This window comes from Haliaeetus leucocephalus, unplaced genomic scaffold (genome assembly GCF_000737465.1).
Source record: "Haliaeetus leucocephalus isolate CR32 unplaced genomic scaffold, Haliaeetus_leucocephalus-4.0 Scaffold712, whole genome shotgun sequence".
Taxonomy (NCBI): Eukaryota; Metazoa; Chordata; class Aves; order Accipitriformes; family Accipitridae; genus Haliaeetus; species Haliaeetus leucocephalus.
The window spans coordinates 5,418,510-5,442,206 of NW_010973148.1; the positions used below are offsets into that span (position 1 = coordinate 5,418,510).

The 23,697-nt window shown below is 38.7% G+C and overlaps 1 protein-coding gene across 2 annotated transcripts in view; it reads right to left on the reverse strand.

Annotated features, from left to right (window-relative positions):
- Positions 1–23,697, reverse strand: part of GABRG3 (gamma-aminobutyric acid (GABA) A receptor, gamma 3) — a 332,814-nt gene that overhangs the window by 155,627 nt on the left and 153,490 nt on the right. For both annotated transcript variants that reach the window (XM_010580475.1, XM_010580474.1), the window contains exon 4: positions 1,455–1,675. In XM_010580475.1, the coding sequence (XP_010578777.1) occupies positions 1,455–1,675 (221 nt within the window). The remainder of the gene's footprint in view (positions 1–1,454; positions 1,676–23,697) is intronic.

Here is a 23,697-nt window from a genome sequence, read left to right on the forward strand (position 1 = left end):
TGTTACCAGACTTCTAAATAACTTATACTGAAGAATAAATCTGAGTTTTAACACCTGTTGGATTTGGTTATGTGTGCATCCGTAACACCACCCAAAAGCGGGCAGGGAAGAGGATGGAAAGGCGTGGAGCATGACTGAATCTTGTACACTTTCTCCTGAAAACAGAACACTCATCAACACCTGACAGTACCAGGGCATACAGTAGTTACCGCTTCCATGCCATACCAATTCTGTGTGCTCACTTAAGTCAGATTAATTGTTTTTTAATTACACAGTGTTATCAACAAACAATGATTATTCTAACAGCTCCTCCTATGTAAAACTGACCTGAGTGGGTGAAAAGGACTCAAAACATCTTTCACAGATAAAAATGCTCATTCAAATAATCCACTGGGTTATGTATTACCCCTTTCTTATCTGCTTTAGACAAAGCAGTTCATTCAACAAATAGTTTCTTTAGTGACAGGTATGTAAGTCTCACTACTATTAGGTAGGCACTTGACTTGCCCTGAAAATACTAAACAGGGCTTAATAGGAAAAAAAACCCAACAAAACCCAACAACACAACCAAGAAGGTATTGGAGTTGACATCCTAATCAACCAGTCTTTAGCTAAAGGCTACTGAAATAAGAAAGACTTCTTCACAGTGGAGCAAGCCTAAGAAGGGAAGGACACTAAAAATATCAGTAGCTTTTCCAGCTGTTTATTTCCTTCCTTATTGTTTGCCAAGGACTTTCTATTGGAGCCCAACGCAATTGCAAGCATGATCAGAATATGCTGTTGCACTGAAAGAGCTGAACACAATTACTGAAGAAAATGTAGCATGAAAGGGATGTTTCTGGAACAGTTTGCTGTGTGGAATATGGCTTATGGCAAAACCCCCTTCTGAGCAATTCGACTCTTCCATAAGTAAACACATATTTAGATTTCCACAGGCTTTTTTAATGCAAATATATACAGTGTTTCTAATACCATACAGTTGATCATATCACAAAGATTAGAAAAACTCTAAAAGCCTTTCCTCCAGCAATTCACCCTTGTGATGAGATGTGACAGACTATCTTTCCGCATGATTTGTTTGAAGAATCAAGTATTGGCATTAGCATGAATCTAGAAATATTTTATGCAGCCCTGCATCTAACTCTGATCAGAAAGGTTTCTGACAGGTTTTATGGGACTACATGCTCCTGATTTTATTGCAAGCACTAAAAAGCCCAACTTCTACAATTTAGACAGGCCTATTTCCAGTTCTCAAGGTTTCTTCTTTAGAAAGACAAAACTTTGTTTTTTAAACTTGGCAGTACTTACGCTTGAGTATTTCAGTATTTGAAAGGCACGGTCAGGTAAGCACCAGGAAGAAAACAGCAGAGGAGAACAAAGATACCACTGAAAATTACTGCAACTATGCCAGAGGCAGGAGAAGCTTTCAGCCCTGCACCTTGCCGAGTGCTCACCTGAGGGTGTACAAGATCTTGCCATCATTCCATATGCGGAGGAGCTGGTTGGGGGTGGTGATCCAGTGAGCCTCCGCTGTCTTCGAGTTACGAAATATCGTGTCTGGGATCCAGATCAAGCCAACCATGTTGCTGTTCAGAGTCAGTATTTTCATGGTGCTGTTGAAGCGAAGACGGCTATCTGTCCACGTCTGGGCAAAAAATATATCAATTTGATATTCCTGCAATGAAAGCATGATACACAAATTGAAATCAGTTCCACACTTCCCACTGCAATTTGGTGTTTGACAAGATCTATCCAGGTGTAGAGCATCAGGATACATTCAGGCCAATGGAGCTACAGTTTGGTTTTTTACTGCCTCAGGAAATAATGTTTTTCCTTTTTTTTCCTTTTCTTTCCCCTCTAGCTACTTTGGAAAACAGGCCAAACATCTCACTTGCCTTGGTCCTGTGCCATAACAATTTCTGCACTAGCACATTCTTTTCCATTGCCTCTGAAAAGTCACAGCTACAAGGTACAATTTGCAGAGACTTTTTGTCGTAGGGCAGACTGATAAAAGAGGTGTGAAAGATGAACAAGAGCAACACATGTAAGCTGGAGAATGGTAAATTCCCTTGATTATGGCAATGCCTTTTGGGGAGGGTGTTGTGTAAATTCAGTAAATTAATTGTTCTGTTTGTTACCAATTATTCAGCTACTCTTTTTCAAGCCATACTAGAGCAGAACGGAAAAGGCATGTTGGTGCTTCTTTGCAGACACCTCATGTACCTCAAATGCTAAAAGCTGAGTGGTCACTAGCTTACTGCTCTGAATAGGCCAATGTCATAATTTACATGAATCTCATTCTTTCTTTCACTCCATTTTTACTGCTGTTTTTCTGTAGGTAAGCAGTCATAGTAGGTATAACTGCAGAAATTGAGATACACATGGACAAGCAGACAAAATGATCTAGGTGAACATACAAACACACTGATTTATGCATTTAATACTCCATGGAAGAAACTGTGTAAAAACCAATATTTGAATTATGAGTTCCAGCCACTGGCAGCTGGGAACGGTCACGTTTGATTTGCTTATGTTCCTTTTCCTCTTTCCAGACTGGTCTACCTGTGAACCCTGTGGAAATGGCCACCTGACCGTGTCATGAAAGACCTTCTCAGTATCACAGGCCTGGCTGCATCCATGACAGGGTCAGCATTTGCTGATGTGACACAAAGCATATGCTCTACAATGCAGGCTAATACAGGGGCTGGGGATAATCCAGAGGAAAACATCTCCTTAGGTCCCCTGGTAGATGCAGTCTTGGTATATCTGAACAAAGGACAATTAAAGCTGTGAGGAAAGTCTGGTATGTCTTTGCCTTTGACCACTCTGAACTTGCTTTTATTGCATTTTTGCTTGTCTATTCCCAAGTTTTTAAAAAGCAGGTATAAAAAGAAATGCTATTACACAAACAGTATTGTATATTTTTTTATTTATAGTTAATTAGAAGAGCGTGTAGTCTGAACTGAGGACAGTGTTTTTGCTAAGAGCCATCTGGTTCTCCTGCACTATTACATTTTTGGCAGGCCATCCTTCCAAAGCTGATGTTATAACACCAGGAAACCTAATTCACTGACACTGTAATCCTAGTCCAAAACACACTCTGGGCCTCTCATCTTTAGATGGCAAATGATCAATAGGTGCATAAGCAGTGCTAGCATGTATCCAAATACCAGGTAATAGATCACCTTAGGAATTAAAGCCTAGGCACTAAAGGCATTAAGGACTATTTTTCTTCATAACCTATCTCACTAGGTTTTTCATTGTATTATTAGCTTCATTTTCTCAGGGAAGCTGACAGATCTGAATCTGAAAAGACTTTTCTTTCATCTCAATGAGCATAAAGTTGCACATCTCCATACACTTAAAGGATGCAATGTAATGTACGCAGCATACCTTTATTATTCAAAAAGGACACCCTTAATTCACCAGGTTTAAGATGGCAGGGCTGATCTTGTTTCTTTACAATCAATCCTGTATCATTTTAGTCCTTGAAAGTCCAGTGACAAGAGTTTGGCACATTCAGCTTCTACAGAGAGGAATATGCCAGACATGTCTATGGGTTTCTCCAAATGCTGAGTGAGTAGAGTTGCTTTTTTTAGCTTACATGTGAGAATCAGTATTTATAGAATCAAAGACCATTTGTATACAGCTGGCTAATGACAGTGCTGTCTTTTTACAGGACACGTTTTTGCATGATATTCATATTTGAGGTTATTTTATATGAATGCTTTATTTTGACTAAATTTAGGAGCAGCCATAATTCCCTTCTAGTATATCATACATATTTAATGATATTTAGGATTTTAGGACTCAGCATATTTAGGATTTCTACAACACCAAAGGAAAGAAAGACCTTGAGCTCCATAATACAGTGTCCTGAGAAGGTACTGCAGTTAGATCTGAGCAAAGTGGGCACCAGGAGCAGTATAACTGTGTCACTGTTATTTCCATCCAGGTAAACTATTCTGGCTGAGAAACAGATTGCATTAGCCTAGAAGCAGGGCCATGCTAACACCACTGTCCAACCCCCATTTTGCATTTCCTTTACTTATCACTGCAACTAGAACACACCAGAAATGATCATTATTCAAAATATCTCTGCAATGGGCCACTGTAACTCCATTCACCTTAATAAAAACATTTCAACACAAATTAAATGGTTCACAAATCTTCTGAGTTATTTAGTTCTTTAAAAAAATACATTTTTCTTTTTGTAAACTGAGGTCATATAAAGCAAAGCAACATTTTTAAAAGAAAAGTCAATCAAAGTTCTTTGAAATTAGTTGCATTGACTTTTTCAACAATTTACCTCTATTTTTTTTTATTTAAAGTATTTACAATATTCAGTCAGAATGTACAAACTGCAAAACAAAATATTCCCAGTAAAAATAAATGCACATTTCCATTTAATATCTGAATTCCAATTTCATCCTTTTTGTTCTCTCCATTAATCCTTTTCAGAAGTGAATGTTAGATCAGTACATCCTTTACATTAATCTTTGGAATTGCTTCAGTCTTCAACCAAGCAGATAATGGAGTATGATATTCATACGTTTACTCTGCTAGGAAGGGACAGAGGTCACTTTTGAAACTGGCACTCAGTTCTTCACTTCTAATGAAGCTAAGCCTGTACACACTTCAGGAAAATTACCTTTATCTTCACTGACAACAGATACTCAGTTCCCAGTGAAGTCAACAGCTTCCATATACTACTTTGCACAAAGCTGGTACAATGATCTCCAACACACAGCATCTAACAAGAAACTGCCAGAAGAAAGGTTTCTATGTTGGTCTCATACACAGGTCAATATTATATAAAAAAGGAATGCTTTTCATTAGCTAGCTAATACCTGCCATTTTAGATTTCTGTGAAATGTAACAGTCACACTTAGAGAGTTCAGGCAGGACGTTAAGTTTCAGTGAAATGATGCCTCAGACAAAGCAACATCCTAGAACTCTAATAATATTCTTTATGTTCTGTTCTACCACTCTACCATAAACTTTGTTGATATCCTTCTGATTCTTTCTTTTCCTTTTTATTTTTTGTCAGTAACCATTGACTACTATAATGAACACAGGAACAAATAAAAACCAGCAAAATTTTCAATAAGACTTCTTCCCAGCAGCAGAAAGGTGAAACTGTTCTCCATGAAGTGATCCCAAGATCATGTACAGTAAAGTGTTCTGTCACTAAGTTTTCTAGTCTTATAGGCACCTAATTTGCCCCACTACAAAAATAGACTCAAGATTTTTCCTACTCATACCACATATTCACACTGTGCCTGGATGTGTTAACTGAAGCTACACTCCAGAGCAGCCACACTTCCAAAAAGACATTCTCCTTTGAGAAGAAGTAAGGGCCAATCCTAAGGGGAAAAATACGTCTACATGTTAACAGGAAGGGAAATTCTAAGGAAATATTATTTCCTTTAGTACATCACATATTTCTGAAATAATATTAAATTTCTCTGATGCAAAATTCACTTATGAACTTGAAGGGATTGATAGAAGAATAATTTATTATGAATTTTAGTAGAATTCATTATGTTTGGCTTTAAAAGTAAATTCATAAAGCATGTTACACGTTAAATTCCCTGCACTTAAAAACTTCATTGAAATGGAATCTGCTTGAGGATTCCACAATCTGTCCAAATCTGATTAGATAAGGAAAATGTTTTTTTTAAATAAACTAAACAATTTTAAGAAATTGAAAGAGCAAGAATGTGAAACTAGAATATGATAATATTTCCCAGTCAAAGATTTCTGATATATGCAAGTACTCAGCTGAATCTAACTACATAACATCAGGCCTTTTAAGAAATTTTAAATTATCAATAGTTTTTACTGTTTCTGGAAAAACTAATGCTTTTCAGTAAAATTAAATCAGTTTATTTGTATTGTTTGATCATATGAAAATATAAAGCCTTGCTTCTGGCAGCTAATATGTACCTCTGAGTGAAATGTCTTTGTTTTCTTTTTTTTTCTCAGCTCTTTTTTGCAACTTACCCTTAAATGCATGCATTATCTTATACATTTCATCGTGTAAAAACCCAGTTTGTTCTACTTGCAAGACTTATACTTGCAAGAACCACTCAGTACAATCTGAAAAAAAGTAACATTCTGTCACTGAAAACCTCTCTATCAATCACCTCCAATGAGGTTATCTTTGAAAATGGGATTTTAAAATTGGCACTTGACAATGCCCACTTAACTTCCAAAAGTAACTTCTAAAACCAAGAAAACAGATTATGGTCCTTTTACCTGTACAGTATGCAAGTAATTGTCTCATGGAGAACATTTCTTCCCATTCAAAATTTATAAGCTCTCCTTTAAATCTGAAACTTTGGGAGAAAAATGACTGAATAAGATGAGGGAAAGTGATTTTTTTTCTGAATCAAATGATGATTTAATCAGACGGTATTTTTCTGTTTTGTCGTTATGTACAGAGCAATAAGCTAGAGATTATTTTTCTTTCCTACTTTCTATCGATTTGTGGACAGGGGGACATAAGCCAGAGTTAACAACAGTATTAGCTGCAAGTAACTGTACATAGTCAGGGTTCCAACTACTTGATTTTAGCATATTTTTTACATTTTCAAATATTCCTAATGTGGTTTCATTAGTGACTTGAAAATAATCAAGCCAGCAGTGAATTATTTCCTCTTCAGCTGTGTAGGAATGATTAATGATTGGAAACACCTTGAAAGTGCCATTGTTTGAAACATCTGTAGTCACAGAGAAAAATACATGCTTTTCAGCCAAGTCTTTCCTTGTTTGCTCAGTCAAAAGAGGAGCTAACATGTTGTTGAAAAAACATGAAGCTTTTCTCCTATCGTGATATATCATTTTAGATGTAGGTTAATCCCGGAAAATACAATTTAATTGGCTGTCACAATTGGGTGATCTATTTGAATGACTACAGGTAATAGTATGGTACACCTTTGTTGCTTTTGCTGCAGCCTTCTCATTTTCTGCATTTTCACAATGTTACAACAGTAAGAACAACAACAACATCAAGAGTCTTGTCCTTGGAAAAAATGCAAGAATTTCTTGCATGATACTTTCCAGATTCTTACTATTGCCTACTAAATAATGCACCATCACCTCAAGACTCCATTTTCCTATGCTGGCAATTATTGCTATCTTTTCTGATCTATTCAGCATTATTTCTCTAACTCTTCCAAAATGTTAATTTTTTTTCATTGTAGAGCCTATATCTTGATTGTTGATGGAAGGAGACTCTTTGATTAAAGCTATTACTGGGATTTGTATGAGGCCTATACTCAATCAACTAAAAATATCTAAATAATTAGAGTCCAGTTGAGATTATGATTATTCTGTTCGCTGCTCACCCCTTGTATATCATGCCAACACATAAGAAACACTGTTCCATAAGCTTTAAACTAGTCTAATAAACTGTGTAGGGGATAAAGTCTCCTGTGGTTACCAAAAGGCTTTACTGCACCAAAGTGGGCAATCCTATTTGTAAGTCTTAAACTGTTCTGGAAATAAGTATTAAACTTCCCTTTTATATTTCAGTCCAAACCATTCACTATCAAGTACGCTTAAAAAAATTAATAATGGTAGAACACTTTACAAGCAAACAGTGTCACGGAAATGTTAAGCATTACGGTTTAAGTTTGGGACATGGGACAGGGCTGTTCAGAGAAACAGGAAAGAACTGAGAGCAAAATCTCTGAAGGGTGGGAGTCTCCCTCTTCCTGCACTCAGCCATAGACCACAGGTGAACATGCCTGGAAATGTTCTATCTTTATGCCCTTGCCATGCTTGGATTAAAAGTACAAAATGAAGGCTTTGAGATACTGTGTTTTAATAGGAAATGTCGCAAACATTAAAGCAACACCCATGATATCTGTTTATTTAGTCTGCAATTTTGTGCACTTGAAGAACATTAAAAGAGGGTAATCTTTTCAGAGTTTGAAGTTTATTTTCAACAACAGAATATTTTTTCCAGCCCAGCTTACCACTGAAAGCAAAGTTTAATCAACAACCAAATTGCCAAAGATTACCCTGCAAAGGGCTGTCTGATTGGTTCACTCACCCCTTTAGTTGTGTGACAAAAGAATGAAAGAAGAAATACTCCCTGAAGAACGGGAAGAGTGGTTCCCTCTTCCTGAACCAGAACATTCACAGGCCCGATATCAAAACACCAAAATTAATTCTAGGGAGCACAGTCCACCTTTAGCTTCCATGATTCTCATATCTTATGCTGAAGAAGTGGGTTAGAAGGGGAAGAGAATTGTCCTTTGTCCAGTGGTGCATATTCTGAACAGGCTTTTGATCATTTGAAGAGGTATAGGCCATGCTCATGGCTAGTTTTGATCTTGATGGAAAGAAATATTCCCACAGCAATTGCTGCATGAAGTGTGATGATTGTTCCCCAGACTGCACAGTATATAGATTATAAAAAGCCAGGAATTACTGTGATTCCAGGAGAGCCCTGGAAGGCTTAAAATGTTACCTTAGCATTACTCTTTCACAGGTACTGGTTGTTTTTGCATCCTGTGTGCAACTTGCATTCTAGTTTTAAAAATTGGTAAAAAGCTCTCAGATATCCTGTGGGAAGGAACTGAAAGTAGTAGAATGGTCTACCGTTTTCCAGCAAAGCAATTTTGAATCCTACACACTCTCATTTTGTGGAAATAATGCAGAAAAAGAAATGAAGTCTGCTGGAGAAAACCTGGTAAAATAAAGAGTGTATTTCATATGCAGTATATATTCAAAACTCTTGTGGTATCATCAAGACCAAGGCAAGCCTTCTCACACGCATGTCCTGAAAGTTTGTCTTGCTTTCAGCATGGCTTGGGATGAGCAGAGTAGCACCACTAGGGCTGTTTGTAACTTTCCCTGAAATAACTCTGCCAGTCTGGAGCTTCATGTTTTCAGAGGCTGCTCAGGAGCCAGATTGGGGGGGGGGGGGCGGGATTTACCCCCCACTACGTAAAACACTGGGTTTTGGGGCCTAAGAGACAGCATATCATGGCTCACCTTCCCATTCTCCACCAGCCTCCTTTGTTTCTACTGTCTGTGCTCCTGCTCCCCATCCAGCTTCTACCCTTATTCCTAATAGTCTCTGAGAGGTGGAAGAGCTCAGGAAACAGTTCTCCACTTTTGAGCTTTTTACTTTTCTTAATCTGAGTTTATCTTTTCCAGCAGCATTAAGGCTGTACCTTCAAAAGCCCCCCAAAATAAATATACAAACCAAAACACAGAATGATCAGGTTTACAGTGGTAGTAAAATATATAACTTTGAAAACTTTCCAAACTGTTTTATGTCTAGAATACTTTGAATAACTTGCTCTTTTGTGAGAATTTGCTTTGATACTTTCATAAAGTTACAAGCACGATCGTTACATGGAGAAAACACAATGAAAGAAGCAAAGTCAACACTGAGATTGTCACCATAGATTAAATGGCTACTCAGGCTAACACTGGCAAAATATTTCAGCAAGCAGTCACTGTCTCCATAGCTGAATGCTTTGAGTGAAAAAAAAAAAAAAAGCTCTTCTCATCACTGCTTCAGCAGGAGTCTGGGAGCAAGGAGGACAGAAGCTCGCCTTCTTCACTACAGTGTTGCCCTCTGGCTGCTTTAGGAGATTATTCCACTGATTTCTTGCTACTATAAAGAGTGACAGACAGCTAACTTCACACTAAAAACAAAACATGAAATTATCATGTAGCATTTCCTTTCCCTGAGAAAACATTTATCTGTCTCACTTTGCCTATTTTGGCTCCTTGGAGGCTAGCTCTAGTCCTGCTGTATTCCAGGTGACTTTTCCATTTAGTTACAGGAAAGGCTGGAGATGTTTGTCTTGGCCCATCCCCTGAGATCCCTTCATGTCTCCTCCTCACTCTGCACTGGTGGATTATCTCTTCTGGTTTGATCAACCATTCCATAATCAGAAACACAGTATGAAATTAGAAAGCATGTGGCTCACTTTAGAAAACCAGCTGTAGATCTATTCTCTTCCCATCCCTTTTGGTGGGAGACTCTTCATTTTTGCCAAATATTGCTGCTTTACATTTCTTCTGGGACTCTTCTGTTGGCTTCTGTTTCTCTTAGAGCATTCCCACAGACATCCTGATTGCTATGATTGTGACACAACTGCACTACCACAGCCTCTTCTCTCGGTGTGTCAAGAGGGCTAGGGTTCATGTCCTGTGGCAGACAGGGCCTGAGGAGAACATCTTGTCTTTGATGACCCATAACTATATGGTCTTAAATTGGGCCATTTTAGAAAAAGGGATGTCCAAAGCATGCAAGAAAGTCACAGGGGAAGTAGAGGTGGGTGCTACATGGCAGTGGGTAGACTTTTGGTCACTGTTATCTGGTGGACAACGTAACTCGAAATGCTAATCAGAATAGTCACTCCTAAGGAGATTGCTGGTGGAAGAAACAGTGTTGTTGGGATTGACAGAGAAATTACAGTGCCCACTCTGACCTGTAATTTAAGGCTTTACTAAGACAGCAGACAGGTTGGGTTTTATTTGAGAGACTGTGTGAGCGAGAAAGAGAGATTCCAAATGCATAATTCGATGTGGTAAGAAACACAGGTTGTTAACTTGTGAATTTAGTAAGACAAATGCACAAGGACAAGCTTAACTCCTGTGGAAATAGTAAAGAATTAAAAATGAATAATCACTGAAGAGAAGAAACAAAGAAAGAGAAAATTAAAAGCCTGTGAATGTATGTTAATTACTATACTTAATGTAATAAAGTACACTATTAAGGTCTCTTAAGAATACTTGATATCTGAAAAAAATATAAAACAAATTATAAAGATACTCAATAGTATTCATGTATTACAACAAAAGATGTATCAACTTTATAAGCTTAGCTCTTGAGCTGTTAGCTTATTCAAAACAGAAGCTAAAATCCCCGCTCATGAAAATAAATGCACTCTCAAAGACTGCAAACAATGAGTTTATGCACATAATCTCGGTATTAAAGAGTTTGTTTTAATGATGGAGAGAGGACTTTTTGGCCAAAGAAGCAGAAGAACATTTTGAAACATCTTTTATGCCATTGTCAAGCTAGAAAAGCAGAGGTTACCATGATGTTTTTATGTGTACTGTCACTTTTAGCACAAGAGCAGCTGTAAAGGAACAGGAGAGAGGGCAGTGATGAAAAAACAGACACCTATCTCAGGCTGAAGCTGCAGGTACAGTGAGGGTCTCAAGCAGAATCATGGGCGAGGGTAAAGATGGTAATGAGCACTTTGTAAGGAGGCAGGTGGCAAAATCAGAGGGGTGAAAGTCCTGTTCCAACTGTTCCCCTCCAGTGTCATTTTCAGGATATCTCCTGAGGCTATGTTATATCTTAAGAACCCACATACCACTCTACTACAGTATCCAAGTGTCCCAGAAAGTTGCCCTCTTATCCTTACAACACTCTGGGTGGGAGAAAAAAGTTATAACCTTCTTTTTTCTTTTTCAGAAGCTGAGATATTGAGGGCATCATTGTCTTCTCCAGGGTTGTGCAGGAAATCTACAGCTCACCAGGGATTTAAACCCCATTCTTTCAAACCCTCTCCCATTTGAAATCATCCTGCCACCCATCAGTGAACAATTTCAAGGGTCAAAATAAATAAAATAAATAAATAAAATTCTGCATTTGATGTGCTTTTCCTCAAAAGAAGCACTAACTCAGTGATTGAATCCCCTCAGCGGAGTAAGGGGAGACTACAGACATAGCTCAAGCACCGCACACCCAGTCATTCACCTTGCTTCATTGCCAGCTGACTTCCTTACCCTGTTCCTTCCAGGGTGAATCTGCCACCGAGGCAGCCAAAACTAACAAATGTAGACATACACCAACTGGTGCCACTCAGTCTTGGGGACAAGTATTGGTCCCTGGACATCTTTGATTTAGCAGAATAGACATACCTGGGTCACAAAGTCTAAATTCATTACAACACAAATAGGATCCAAAAGGAAAGCTTAAAGGGCTGAATGACAGAAATCACGTAAATAAATGAAGCAACAGTGAGTTATATCCTGTATCCACAGTATGTGAATAGGTGTTACTGTCATTAAACAAAATGATGCACGAAAAAGCCAACTGTGCACAAAGTAGTAGAAAAAGCTTATTTGTAACAGCCCTCATTTGCATTTGAGGGAAATGCAAATGTTTAACCGCGCTAAAAATGAGAACAAGACTGTCTTGCCACATAAGCACAGAGAGACACTCTGTAATGAGAGTCTCAGCTGTGCTCAAGCCTTTCTTGCTCTTGGCCTCCAGAGGAGCTGGGGGAGCCCTGCACCCCTCTGCACTGCTGGCTCAGGCAAAACCAGACCCCTCTCTGCTTCTGCACTGCTGGAAGCATGCTTTGAGGGGAGGCTGAGACTCCATCTTTGAAATATATAGCCCATAAGACTGTGCTGGCTGCCTTCAGCAGGCTGACCCTAGCCTTCCCACATTGCCAAGCTGAGGACACTCTGGTTCACAGCTCACCTCTTCATAGGAAAATACAGCAGGCAAATGTCTTTAGGCTTCATGTAGGCTTCACAACGCAAGCACAGAGACATTTCAATAGGGTAAGTATCTGGAGGCCTATCCTTGCCTCAGTTTCTTCACCTCTTGGGCAATTTTTTTTTTTTTTTGGTCTAGTTTTGTGGGTGGTTCCAAGGTAATCCCTGGGCTCCTCTCATCCAGGTCATACTTCCTACCGAGCCTTCTTGTGTTAGCTGGTTTGACACTCAATAGTTCTGTCTCCCTTTAAGACCCTACTTTTCAAGACAAAGTTGATCAAATTCCAGCTCTCCCTACATTTCAGTCCACATGAGACTCATATTAAATCACCTATTGACACTGGTATTTCTTCATTGTCCCTAGTATGAGGGAAAAGTGACACCAGATGAAATAGCAGATGGCTGATTGCCATTCACTGATAGCAATTTCAGGAGTCCAGGCTGTTCCTATCAGTTTTATATGAGCACATTCCTCTTGCATTCACAAACTATCATTCCCCAGTTGGGAAGATTCAAAAGGAGCCTACCAGAAATTTTCAATACCTAATATCATTAGGAAAAAAAAATAATGAAAGAACCTAAACAAGAAATTGTAAGATCTATCTTGCAAAGCTCATTAAGGAAAATGAAATATAGTCATGTAATGATGTGTAAGACAAACTCACTCCCTAACTCAGCATCTCTTCTAGCACTACAGAATTAATAACTGATACTGGAATATAGGTTTTTACACCATATTGGAAAGAATAAAAAGTAATTCTGCTACTACGTGTGAACTGGTTATACTGTCATCAACCAAAAGAGATTAAAATGGGTGTAGCTTGCATGGGAAAAACATTTTATCTCCAGTGCAGTTTCACGTTCTAACTAGAAATGAAATAGGTAATATGTGGAGGTGATAACACAGGCACTCCTGGTACGTTGTGCTCAAATCCCCCAGCACCAAGCAGGTAATTATTGGTGAGGACAGCAGCATCCCCAGCCCAAGTGAGGAAGGCGCTCCATCAGTTGCCATGGAAACACTCCCACCTCTGCTCCCCCCACTGGTCCCCTCCCCGTTGCTGCGGTAACCACTCAACCTCAGTCCCCCTTCTCCCACCCTGCATCCCCCCGGCCCACGGCCCCGCTCAGACACCCACCCGTCCTTTGGCCGAGGGCTCAGGGCAGGCACTGCCATCAGCGCTGCGCAGCTGGAAATTTCACCAGGAGCTGAAGGGAAAGCACCGGTTTCTCTCAGACAGAAGAGGCTGTGGAGGTTCTGTTTGTTTTCTTTGGACACATTTATGCAGGGGGACGCTATAGGGGAAAGTCATGGGGTCAATATAATGCTTGTATGTCGCTTTCTGTGGCACACGGACTCAGGCCGATCCTTTGCCCAACAGTGAAGGTCACTGGTAATTAACTATAGAGCAGTCTTTTTGCTGGTATTTTTTTCCTTGCGTTATTTACTGACAGAAGAGAAACAATGATATTGACCCAGCCAGATTTCTCTAACTCACTGTATTTTGGTTTATTCAGTCTGCATTTCTTTCATTTCTGAATACTGTTCTTAAATTGGTAGAGGTTTTATTTTTATTTCTATTTTGTTTTTCTTTTTCCCAATTTCAGTAAAAGGAAGATGAAAATAAATGTTTTGCTCAGGATCTTACAGTATTTCTTTCTGAATCCTGCTAAAAATTCTCCAACCTTGAACATTTTCCACTGCAAAGATTATAAACTTCGGAGGCTTTTCAGCACAAGTTTTCTGAGCTTTTCTTAGCCACTTTAAACTTTCCTTTCACCAGAAGAATAGGACAAATCTTTCTTGGTCTATCCCACTGCTGAACTCTTAAGTAGCAGAGAACTGGAAGTCCAGCAAGAAGATATGTGGAAGTCCAAGGGCCAACGCTGGTTTCCATTTTTACCTGATATCAATACACATTCATGCTGTTTTCTTCAGCTGAGCATCTCAAACTTGGTGCTGTTATAGCAGGAGAGAAAAACTCAGATCTAATACAGCAACAACTTATGCCAATACAGGAAAAAAGAGATCTCTTCTATGGCAATTTTCTATTTCACTGTTATTCTCTAAAACATATTTCATAATGCCCAGCTGTGAAGTTTTGCTTTAAAAGTGTTTCATGAAACAATTCATAATATACATTTCAATTGCCTAGAAAGGGAAAAGTTATTATAGCAGTTTCAATACCAAAACCCAGTCCTTTGTGAACAACATGAAAGAAGTGGACAAGCTTTTTGCTAATGGAAGCCTGCATGAATCCTTACTTTTTAATTTCCTAGCATAACAGTAAGAATGAAAACAAAGGACCCAAAGTAAAAATTGTTCAAACCAGATTCTTCTCATTCTTAAAATGTGGAATGAAGGCCATGAGAAAGATGGTTGAAATTGTTCTGGAGGCAATAATTGCATGAAAACAAACTAAGGAATGTGAGAATTCTTGAAAGAAGCTATTGAATAACTGAATTTTTAATTATGAATTTTTAAAAAAACAACCGACAGTCCTAGTTGATACGTACATACATATAAGTCAGCTGTCATCGGACTGAACAAAGCTTGAGGAGCAATCCTAATGCAGTTTATCCCTTTCTCTAAACCCATAAAGAACACTCATCAGAGTTGCAAGATGGCCGCCTGCTGCAACTCTGCTCATTTGAATTTAGTGACCTTCATAATTAAAGTGGCATTACCAGTCTGGGAGAAATGAATGATCAAATATTAAACCAAAGAATTTTCTCATCTGAACCTTCATTTGAGGTTCTTTTCATCTTGTTCTTATTACAATACACAGATTTAGGAGTGGCTTGGAGGCGAATGAGACTGAGCAATCACAACAGCAAACATGGGAACTGTTCCACCTGATGTTATGTTCTTTGATAATAAGCCAACACTAATTACTCTGCAAGTGAGAAAAAAACTTGAAGTTCTACAAATTAAAAAAAAAAAAAGGCTCCCAGAGGACAAACTCTGGACAGTTGCCAGTGCTATACTGGTCAATGCATCTAAAATTAAAGAAAACCGATCATGATTGTGTCTTAAAGAATGAAGACTCAATGTACAACTGATGTTTTTTTCCAAAGCATGACAATCTTTATCTAGATGAGGTTCAGCAAAGGCACGTGGACAATTCTCAAAGCATTTATGTAACTAAATCATACTTTTAACAGCTAAGAAGCTTAAGTTCAGGAGAACAACTCAGGAAAGCTCTGACCAAATTTGCTGAGGTGCTTGAGACACCCCAAATGCCTAAAGATATGCTATGGAGCAAACTCAGCAGGGCCCTTGTTAGCTGAGGAGACAGGTGAGTCACCTCAGGAGATAGCCTGAGGGGCCTGAGGTGATAGCTGAGGTGACAGGTGATAGCCAAAGGGGTTTGAACCCCAAGCTCCCACATCTCAGAACAGAATATTGTTGGGTACAGGCTGAGGGAGAAGAATGTTCTGGATGGCAGCACATTTCACCCCTCCCATTGAAGATGTGTCATTGTGTCGCTAGAAAGATGAGTTTCACAGAGCCCGGAGAACAAGAAAAAAAGTCGCTTTGACTGCCATCTACTGCTACTTGCAAAGTTAGCTGAAAAGTGGGAGACAAGCAATAGTTTACGCACTTCACATCAGACAGCTGCTGGATAAAAAAGGAAAATAACATGCTAAAGCTTTGTTCTTCTATCTTAGCTCTCCAACCCTGTCTAAGAAAGCACTTTCTGGCCCTGACTTCCAGTTTCACAGAGGTATTTAGGGCTATGCAAAAGTTGGTGCTTCAAAGCACGCCCTCTTCCATCGAGTGTTTTGTTAATTTAGGTACCCCAGAACTCAGAATAGTACCTGTTTAAAATACTGAAATGGGAATGAATCTCAGAACTTTCCTGGTGTTTGGGTGGGTTGGGAGGCAGTCGAGCATACGGATTACGTTCCCACAGAGAGGTGATGCCCAAGCCTGGAATGAATGCCACAGCTCCTAAGACCTCTCATTTAAATTTGACAGGCATTGCAATAGATCAGGAAATGTAGCAGAAAAAGGGCACATTTACACCACACCTTGAAGGTTTCCATATTATTTTAGAAATCAATTATTTCTCATAACAAAGACTGAAATAAAAAAGCCATTCAAGCCAGTTGAGTGAAACTTGGCATTCGATACAGTTCAGTCATATTTTTACAGAGAAAAGTAAAGAAATTAGAAATAAGGGCACAAAGCTGATGTGACATTAAAATACATTTACATGGGTAAGAATTCTGAAGTAGATCAAAAGATAATGTAATCAAATGGCAAACGGCCTAAACTGATCAAGATGAATAGCAAGCAAACAAAGTAAATTATCAAAGTGTAACACCTGCTGCCACAGACGACACCCATGTTAGAACTATATTAATAAACTGATACATCATCTCCATTCCTATCAGGGACCCAAATATTAAATCTATTAATCACAAGCAAGCCCCCACTCCTGCCAGAAATATTTTCAGATATGCACCCAAGTGACTTGTATGCTACACACTGATGGATAAGGAAGGCTTATAATGAACATTAGGAACCACATGGACAACTCAGCATAAGGTTGGTCTAAATTATATCCCCAGAATTATAATGCTAAAAGCCCCAAATCTGGGAGTCAAACAAGGTGCATTTTAGATAAATTTATTAGGAAATACAGTTCTATTATGTGGTTAAGAGTTTCCACATCAAAATCGTTTTAGTATATTGCAGGTGAGGTTCTTAATGTCACCAGACATTATGGGATCTGACTTGTCCCATTATAGAAATCTATTTTCAGTACATACACCAAAAGCAGTATCAATGTCAAGTAAATGACTCAGACCGACTTCATAATTATTGTTTTTATTTCAGTCAGAAAAGTGCAGCCATTTCTGAGTATGAAGTTATAATAGCAACATTATCTTATTTAATGTTATGAAGAAAGTTCTTGCATACTCTTGAGAGAAGTTCTTGCGACTTGGATCAAGAACACAAAAGTTGCAAGAAGGGTAGCTTTGTGTTACAAAACATACCTTTATCTATGCTGCATATCTGCCCAAACTGTGACCAAAAGAAAACAAAACAAACAAACAAACAAACAACAAACCCAAATCACAGTCTGTATGTTCTTGTAGACATTTTCTAGATCCTTGCAGCTGAATTTCCTGAAGTGAAGAATCTGTCCAAAATAGACAATTTTCTCTGCTGGCAGTAAACAGGACTTTCTTTGCAATCATGTCTCTGAAGTGCTGAGGCCTTAGCTACAGAGCAAAAAGCAAATATCCTGTCTTTTCCAACCTGCACATTCTTTTATTTCCATGCACTGTGGGTGGAGGACAGTTCTTTCAGATTACACTTTAGCAGAATCCAGCAAAACTTCATTGCAACACTCCCAACCAGGCGAAAGAGAAAATGGGGAAAAGAACTTGACTGAAAGAACTTCCATTAACTTTTGACTTACACAGTTTCACTGAGATCATTGCATCACACCAGGTGTTGCAGAGGATATTCACTCTTTGCTATTTACAGTGTTATACAGCATAGAGCAATCACTGTGACTGTGCATACAGGTATTCCAAAATATATGTATACTGCCGTGTTGTTGCAGGTAAATACTGACTTTCATACCAATAAACTGATAAATCTGACAAATCAGAGTAAAATATTGACTGATAAGCACATGGTTTTGACAAATGCTAGAAAATGAAGGATAAGAGTAGGACATGAAGAGATTTCTGAGAAAAATGGTAGCAGTTTTGGATTTAGAGAGACTCGAATTTCTATCAAAAAATGTACAAGTAAATTCTTTGGGTTTTACCAAAACAGCAACGATAACTGAAGACATATATAAAGCATTCTTGCTTCTGCAAAACCTATGGAGACTTCATGTTTGATAAAAGTAAGTTGAATCAATGGTCCCATTATGCATAAACCCCCCCACATTCACTCAGATTTTCTTCCTTCTTTTCTCCCAGCATAAGATAAACATTATTTTTCTTTTTCTAACTGATATTCATAAAGCACAATGGACAGAATTTAAGATACCTAGTAAGAATTTTCATTACATGTTCGATTCAGAAATCCAAGTTCCATTCTGAACCTCTTGTGCTCAGTTTCTATTTTTATCAGGGTATTTCTCCATTCTATAAATTCACTGGATATATCAATGTTCTGTCTCTGGACTACTGCAGAAATATGCTATATCATTTGTAAAGCTGTTTAAAATTTGTTATGCTCAGGTTCTCAAATAGTGGTGCTATTCTTTTTTCATCTTTTACATACTGAGCAATTTTTTTCTTCTATCTGCTTTTAAACAGTTTCTAGATGACCGCAACCTATATAGGAACTAGTAAAATTGCAAAATATATCTTAAGACTGCACTGCAGGCTTAGCTATCACTAGAGATCTTCCTTTTTAATTTATCAGTTGAAGATAAAACAGTTACTATGTCATTTTACACTAGCACAGAGTCTGAATTTGTATGTTTGAAGGTTACACCTCTCTGCTAGAATCAAGCTCCAGCTCAAGCAAAAGCAAGTGTTGTTTTAGAGGTCTGTCCATGGAGAAGGTCTGTGCACCTTCAAACCCCACTGAATTCTGCAGGAGTGCAGTGCCCTTAGATGCCCTCAAAAGTCTGCAAAAACTCAGCCCTTGAACTGGTTATGAAATGGTGCAGACTGGTGTTCACTAACTGCTGCAGCGAGTGTAAGACAGCAGAGGTTGCCAGGCCAAGAGTAAGAGGCTGGCAGAACAGCAGGACCCATGAGAGCTGAGGGAGCTGGCAGATGTGATTGCAAGGCCACTCTGGATAATCGTTGATCAATCATGGTGATTGGGAAAAGTGCCCAAAGACTGGAGGAAAGCAAAAGTTACTCCTATCTCCAAGACAAGCAAGAAGGAGGAACCAGGGAACTACATAAAGGCTGGTCAGTCTCGCCTCGATCCCTGGAAAGGTGATGGAATAGTTAGTCCTGGAAACCACTTCCAGGCGTATGAACAACAGGAAAATCATCAGGAGCAGTCAGCATGGGTTCACCAAGGGGAAGACATGCTTGACCAACTTGATAAACTTCTGCAATGACATGACTGGCCTGGTAGATGAAGGGACAGCAGTGTCTACCTGGACTTCGGTGAGGCCTTTGACACTGTCTCCCACAAGACCCTCACAGATGAGCTGTTGATGTTTGGGCTGGACGAGCAGACAGCGAGGTGGGTTGAAAACTGGCTGAATGGTTGGGCCCGCAGGGTGGTGATCAGTGGCACGAAGTTGCCTCTAAACAAGAACCAAGAATTTACAATAATGTATCTATGCCTTCCTTTGCCTTTTTATCCTGCCCTTCCTGTCATTTCTTGATTGTGAGGTAAGATTTGTATCTTTATGTATTTGCAACAACAGTCTATCTTCCACTATCGAGCTGTTCTTTATTTGTTATTGTCTTATATTTGTCGAAAGGTTAAAGAGCATACCAGAGTGTTGTATTTCTCCATGTTTGTAGGAAGCAGAGGCAGGATTGCATTTCGTTTTGTTAAACAGTGGCCACACTCTGAACAGCACTGCCAGTGCATCATGCTAATTGGTTCCCTCTCTCAAAAATGTTATCATAGAAAAGGGATCTGTCAGTCTCAAACTATTTAATTTCATTAAGATCAGCTACCTAATCAGTAATATCTATTTAAAACAGCTTATTTGTAGTACAGCTCTGAAAAAAAAAACAAAAACAAAAAACAAAACCAAACAATACATCTCATGTGTAACAATATCCTGTGTATGCTCAGTGTGACCTTTGGCTTTGGGACAGATAGCTGATAAAACCATACCAACTCAGTGAAATGTCTCATGTGCCAGAATACTATTATTTATCCTCTATATGTTGCTAAAAAGGATTTAAAATGTCTGTTCTACTGAGATGGCAGCTTGGTACAAAATGAGAGAAACAGCCTAACTGTCCTTGTTTTCTACATGTACCATATGTATTTTTGATGCAACAAGTACAATAATTCTGAAGTACTACATAATGATTTCTGATATTAAGATCTTAATATCGATCAGTACATTTGGAAAAAATGAATCGCTATGGTAGGCATTAAATAACAATTTAAGGTACAAAATACATAGCTCAGAATCAAACCTGACTTTTTTTTCTATTACCAAAGACTCAATTTCAAATTGAATCACCTTGTGAAAAATTTGCCACACTCTTACAGCAGTGCCTACGTCTGCATTTGCAAAGGCAGTGTTACCTCTGAAGCAGTTAATGTCATACATTTTCTTGACGTCATTTGTTAGGTTTACTCCAAGCATTCACTTCAGTGCCACAAATTAGAACTGCTCTGTTGCAAACTTGCCAGCTCTGACAAAAAATTTGTTATCAGACTGATCAATGAATTATATAAAAGGGCTGCTTATCCTGCAAAAGGCAGTCTCCAGAAGGACCTTCCAAACTATCAGTTATGGGTCCTCTGTGGATTAAAAGAAGAGCAGAGATTTTATAACAGATCTCTCTAGAATGATTTGGGAAAACATAACAAACTCCCTTCAAACCATAATTCGCACAATGGATATAAGTGACCCAGTGGAAATTAGTTCTCCTTTTTCGATTAGGAGCCCTTGAAATATTACCCTGCACATGATTACTTTTTCAACAGCAGTGCTATGCTTGTAAAGTATGTGGCTGAAGAGAACCTCACTGTATAGAGTGCCTGAGCATCAGTTGCCAACTGTGCACGGCAGATGAAAGCTGAGAGCAGGGATGAACATTACAAGATGACTAAAAGCATTATATCATTACTTGTTTTGTCTACCAAATGAACAAAAATACTGTCCAGAAGCATTAGTGTAAAAATATTTTTGTGACCAAAACCCCAATATTTGACCTTTTTTCACATACAATAATTACTTTGCTTATAGCATCACAAGCTCTTCTCGTATATTCAAGAACAAAGGTGTCCTTGTTCTCATTTCCCCCACTGTACCCGCAAGACACGAATTCTACTTGTTCAAGTATGACAGAGGTCAATAGTATCAGAGTATCATCAGTTAAAAATTTCCATGTGTACCAGCTACCCGAAGCATACTTAGGTTTCAATCAAGTTATACAAATTTGCCTTTTATCCAAGATTCTACCGGAAGACCTTTTTGTTTTGGTTAAAACAAAAAAATAAATCAGATTTTGCCTTAATAAGGAGGCACTGCTTCAGTGAAAATTCTTAGTACACATCTTCTGACCAGAGTGTTAAAATTCTTACAGAAGATTTATGCACAGCTCTGTCCATAAAGATGGAAAAATTCTGCTGATATGATAGGAATAGAAAAATTACTGAAACTATGTATACCATAGAGCTAATTCATATTTGGTATTGGCTGGAAATAGCATGAAAGTTGCAGGAAGAGGAGATGTTGAACCACATACTATCACAATGAAATTATTGGAGAGAATTATTACTGAGGTTGCAATTTGAATGCTGCCATTTCCTTACACATGTGCGTAACTAAGTCCATGTTTATATTCTCTTATTCTCTTATATTTACAGAATAAGACACTGTTGTTTGATGCAAACATAATATTCCCCATAAGCTTCCTGGAAAATGTTTAAGTGTAAATCTGTGAACAGTGTTTTCAGGCTTTGCTGCCTGTGTATAGGTCCTATAGCAATAGTTACACACCAAGTAAGAATCTTGCTTTTCAGAGTTGTGAGGCATTGACGTATCACATGAGAAGCAATTGCTGATAACTGATAGAAAAGTGGTGCATACTTTTGAAGACTGGACTATGCATCTGGCTGCATAAATATGATGTCATGTGCCAAAATTTGGGCACCCAACTTTATATCTTTTGGTCTATTTAACACTGAATTAACATTTGGAGTCATTTCACTTTATATATGAAGTATGTATTTCAGGGTTTTCTTCAGTGTCTTTACTCCATTTGGAATATGGGCATGAAGAGAAGTCTAGAAAGCATCCAGGCATTTTCCTATTTGGGTTATAGCTCTCAACTGGACTAACAAATAGCACAGAACTCTATACATTTTAGAGGTAGCAAGTGTATTACATGAAATAGGCCAGATAATAAAACAATGAACATTGCTAGGGAGAACCCCACTGAGGAAAATAAAACCAAATCATAAGCCAGCAGCTCCCCTACTCTCTGAGGAACGGCAGCACTATGGAGAAAGTGGGGGACTCAATGGAGCGCTGCGACAGCCCAGAGGCAGAAGTCCTGCTCACTGGCATAGATGTCCGTGACTCTCACTCATGACTGGGAACAGCTGAATTCACAGTAGGAGCATTTACTGCAGGAGGAAGCCCATGCAAGCTTCCCTGGCTGCAGGGCAACAGCAGGGAGAAAAGTACCTGAAGAAGATCATACTTGTGTTACTTGAACTGTCAGTTACAGAAGAACAGAACGGCCCTCATGAAGAAATCTGTGTCCACAAACCTGTGAGAAGTCCCCACTGTAAGTCCTTCTAAACAAAAAAGCATCAGCCAAAAAGGTCAGTTGTGTATCAGTGCCTAATCCAACAATTTTCCAGGCATACGGTGGTTTCCAAGGCAAAGGAGGAAACACCTTACATTAAATCTGGCACTGGAGGGTAATACCGAGTTCCACTGTACTTGCTGGAGCTGCAGCAACAGGCAGCAATACAGGACTGAGTTGCTCAGGCTTTGTGCCACACTTTGAAGACTGCCAACATCTCCTCAGAGGAGTATCCTGGCAATACAAGTGCTCCCTCTAAAATTCCTTCATTACATTTCTTTCTCATTATTGATCTCTGATTAGCTTAAGGCAAGGATTTATCTGATTCTGAGTTATGATGGAAACTATAATTTTATGTACAAGTCAGCGCTTCATGGAGCTTGTTAACAGAACAGGACTCATCTCCATGGGATAGTTTCATGGAGACTTCCATTTTGGAACTGTTTATTTCCATGAAGGAAGCACACTGAATTAGGAAATTAGGTCGGGAGTAGCCTCAGCTGTTTAATTCAGAATTATATTTAGTATGTATGTATGTCAGTGCCTCTGCTATCAAGTACCATTGCACAGTTAGCCAGGGTTGGCCAGAAATTATACTGTCCATGTATTTCAAAACTCTAAGGTATTAAACCCTGTATGCATCATGAATCAGTAAGAAAAAATCAAAATATCGGAATCGTTCACAGAGCAAAATATTCCAAAATAATTTTTTCAGCCTTCTAGAAATAGTTTATCTATAAACTTCTTATTTTG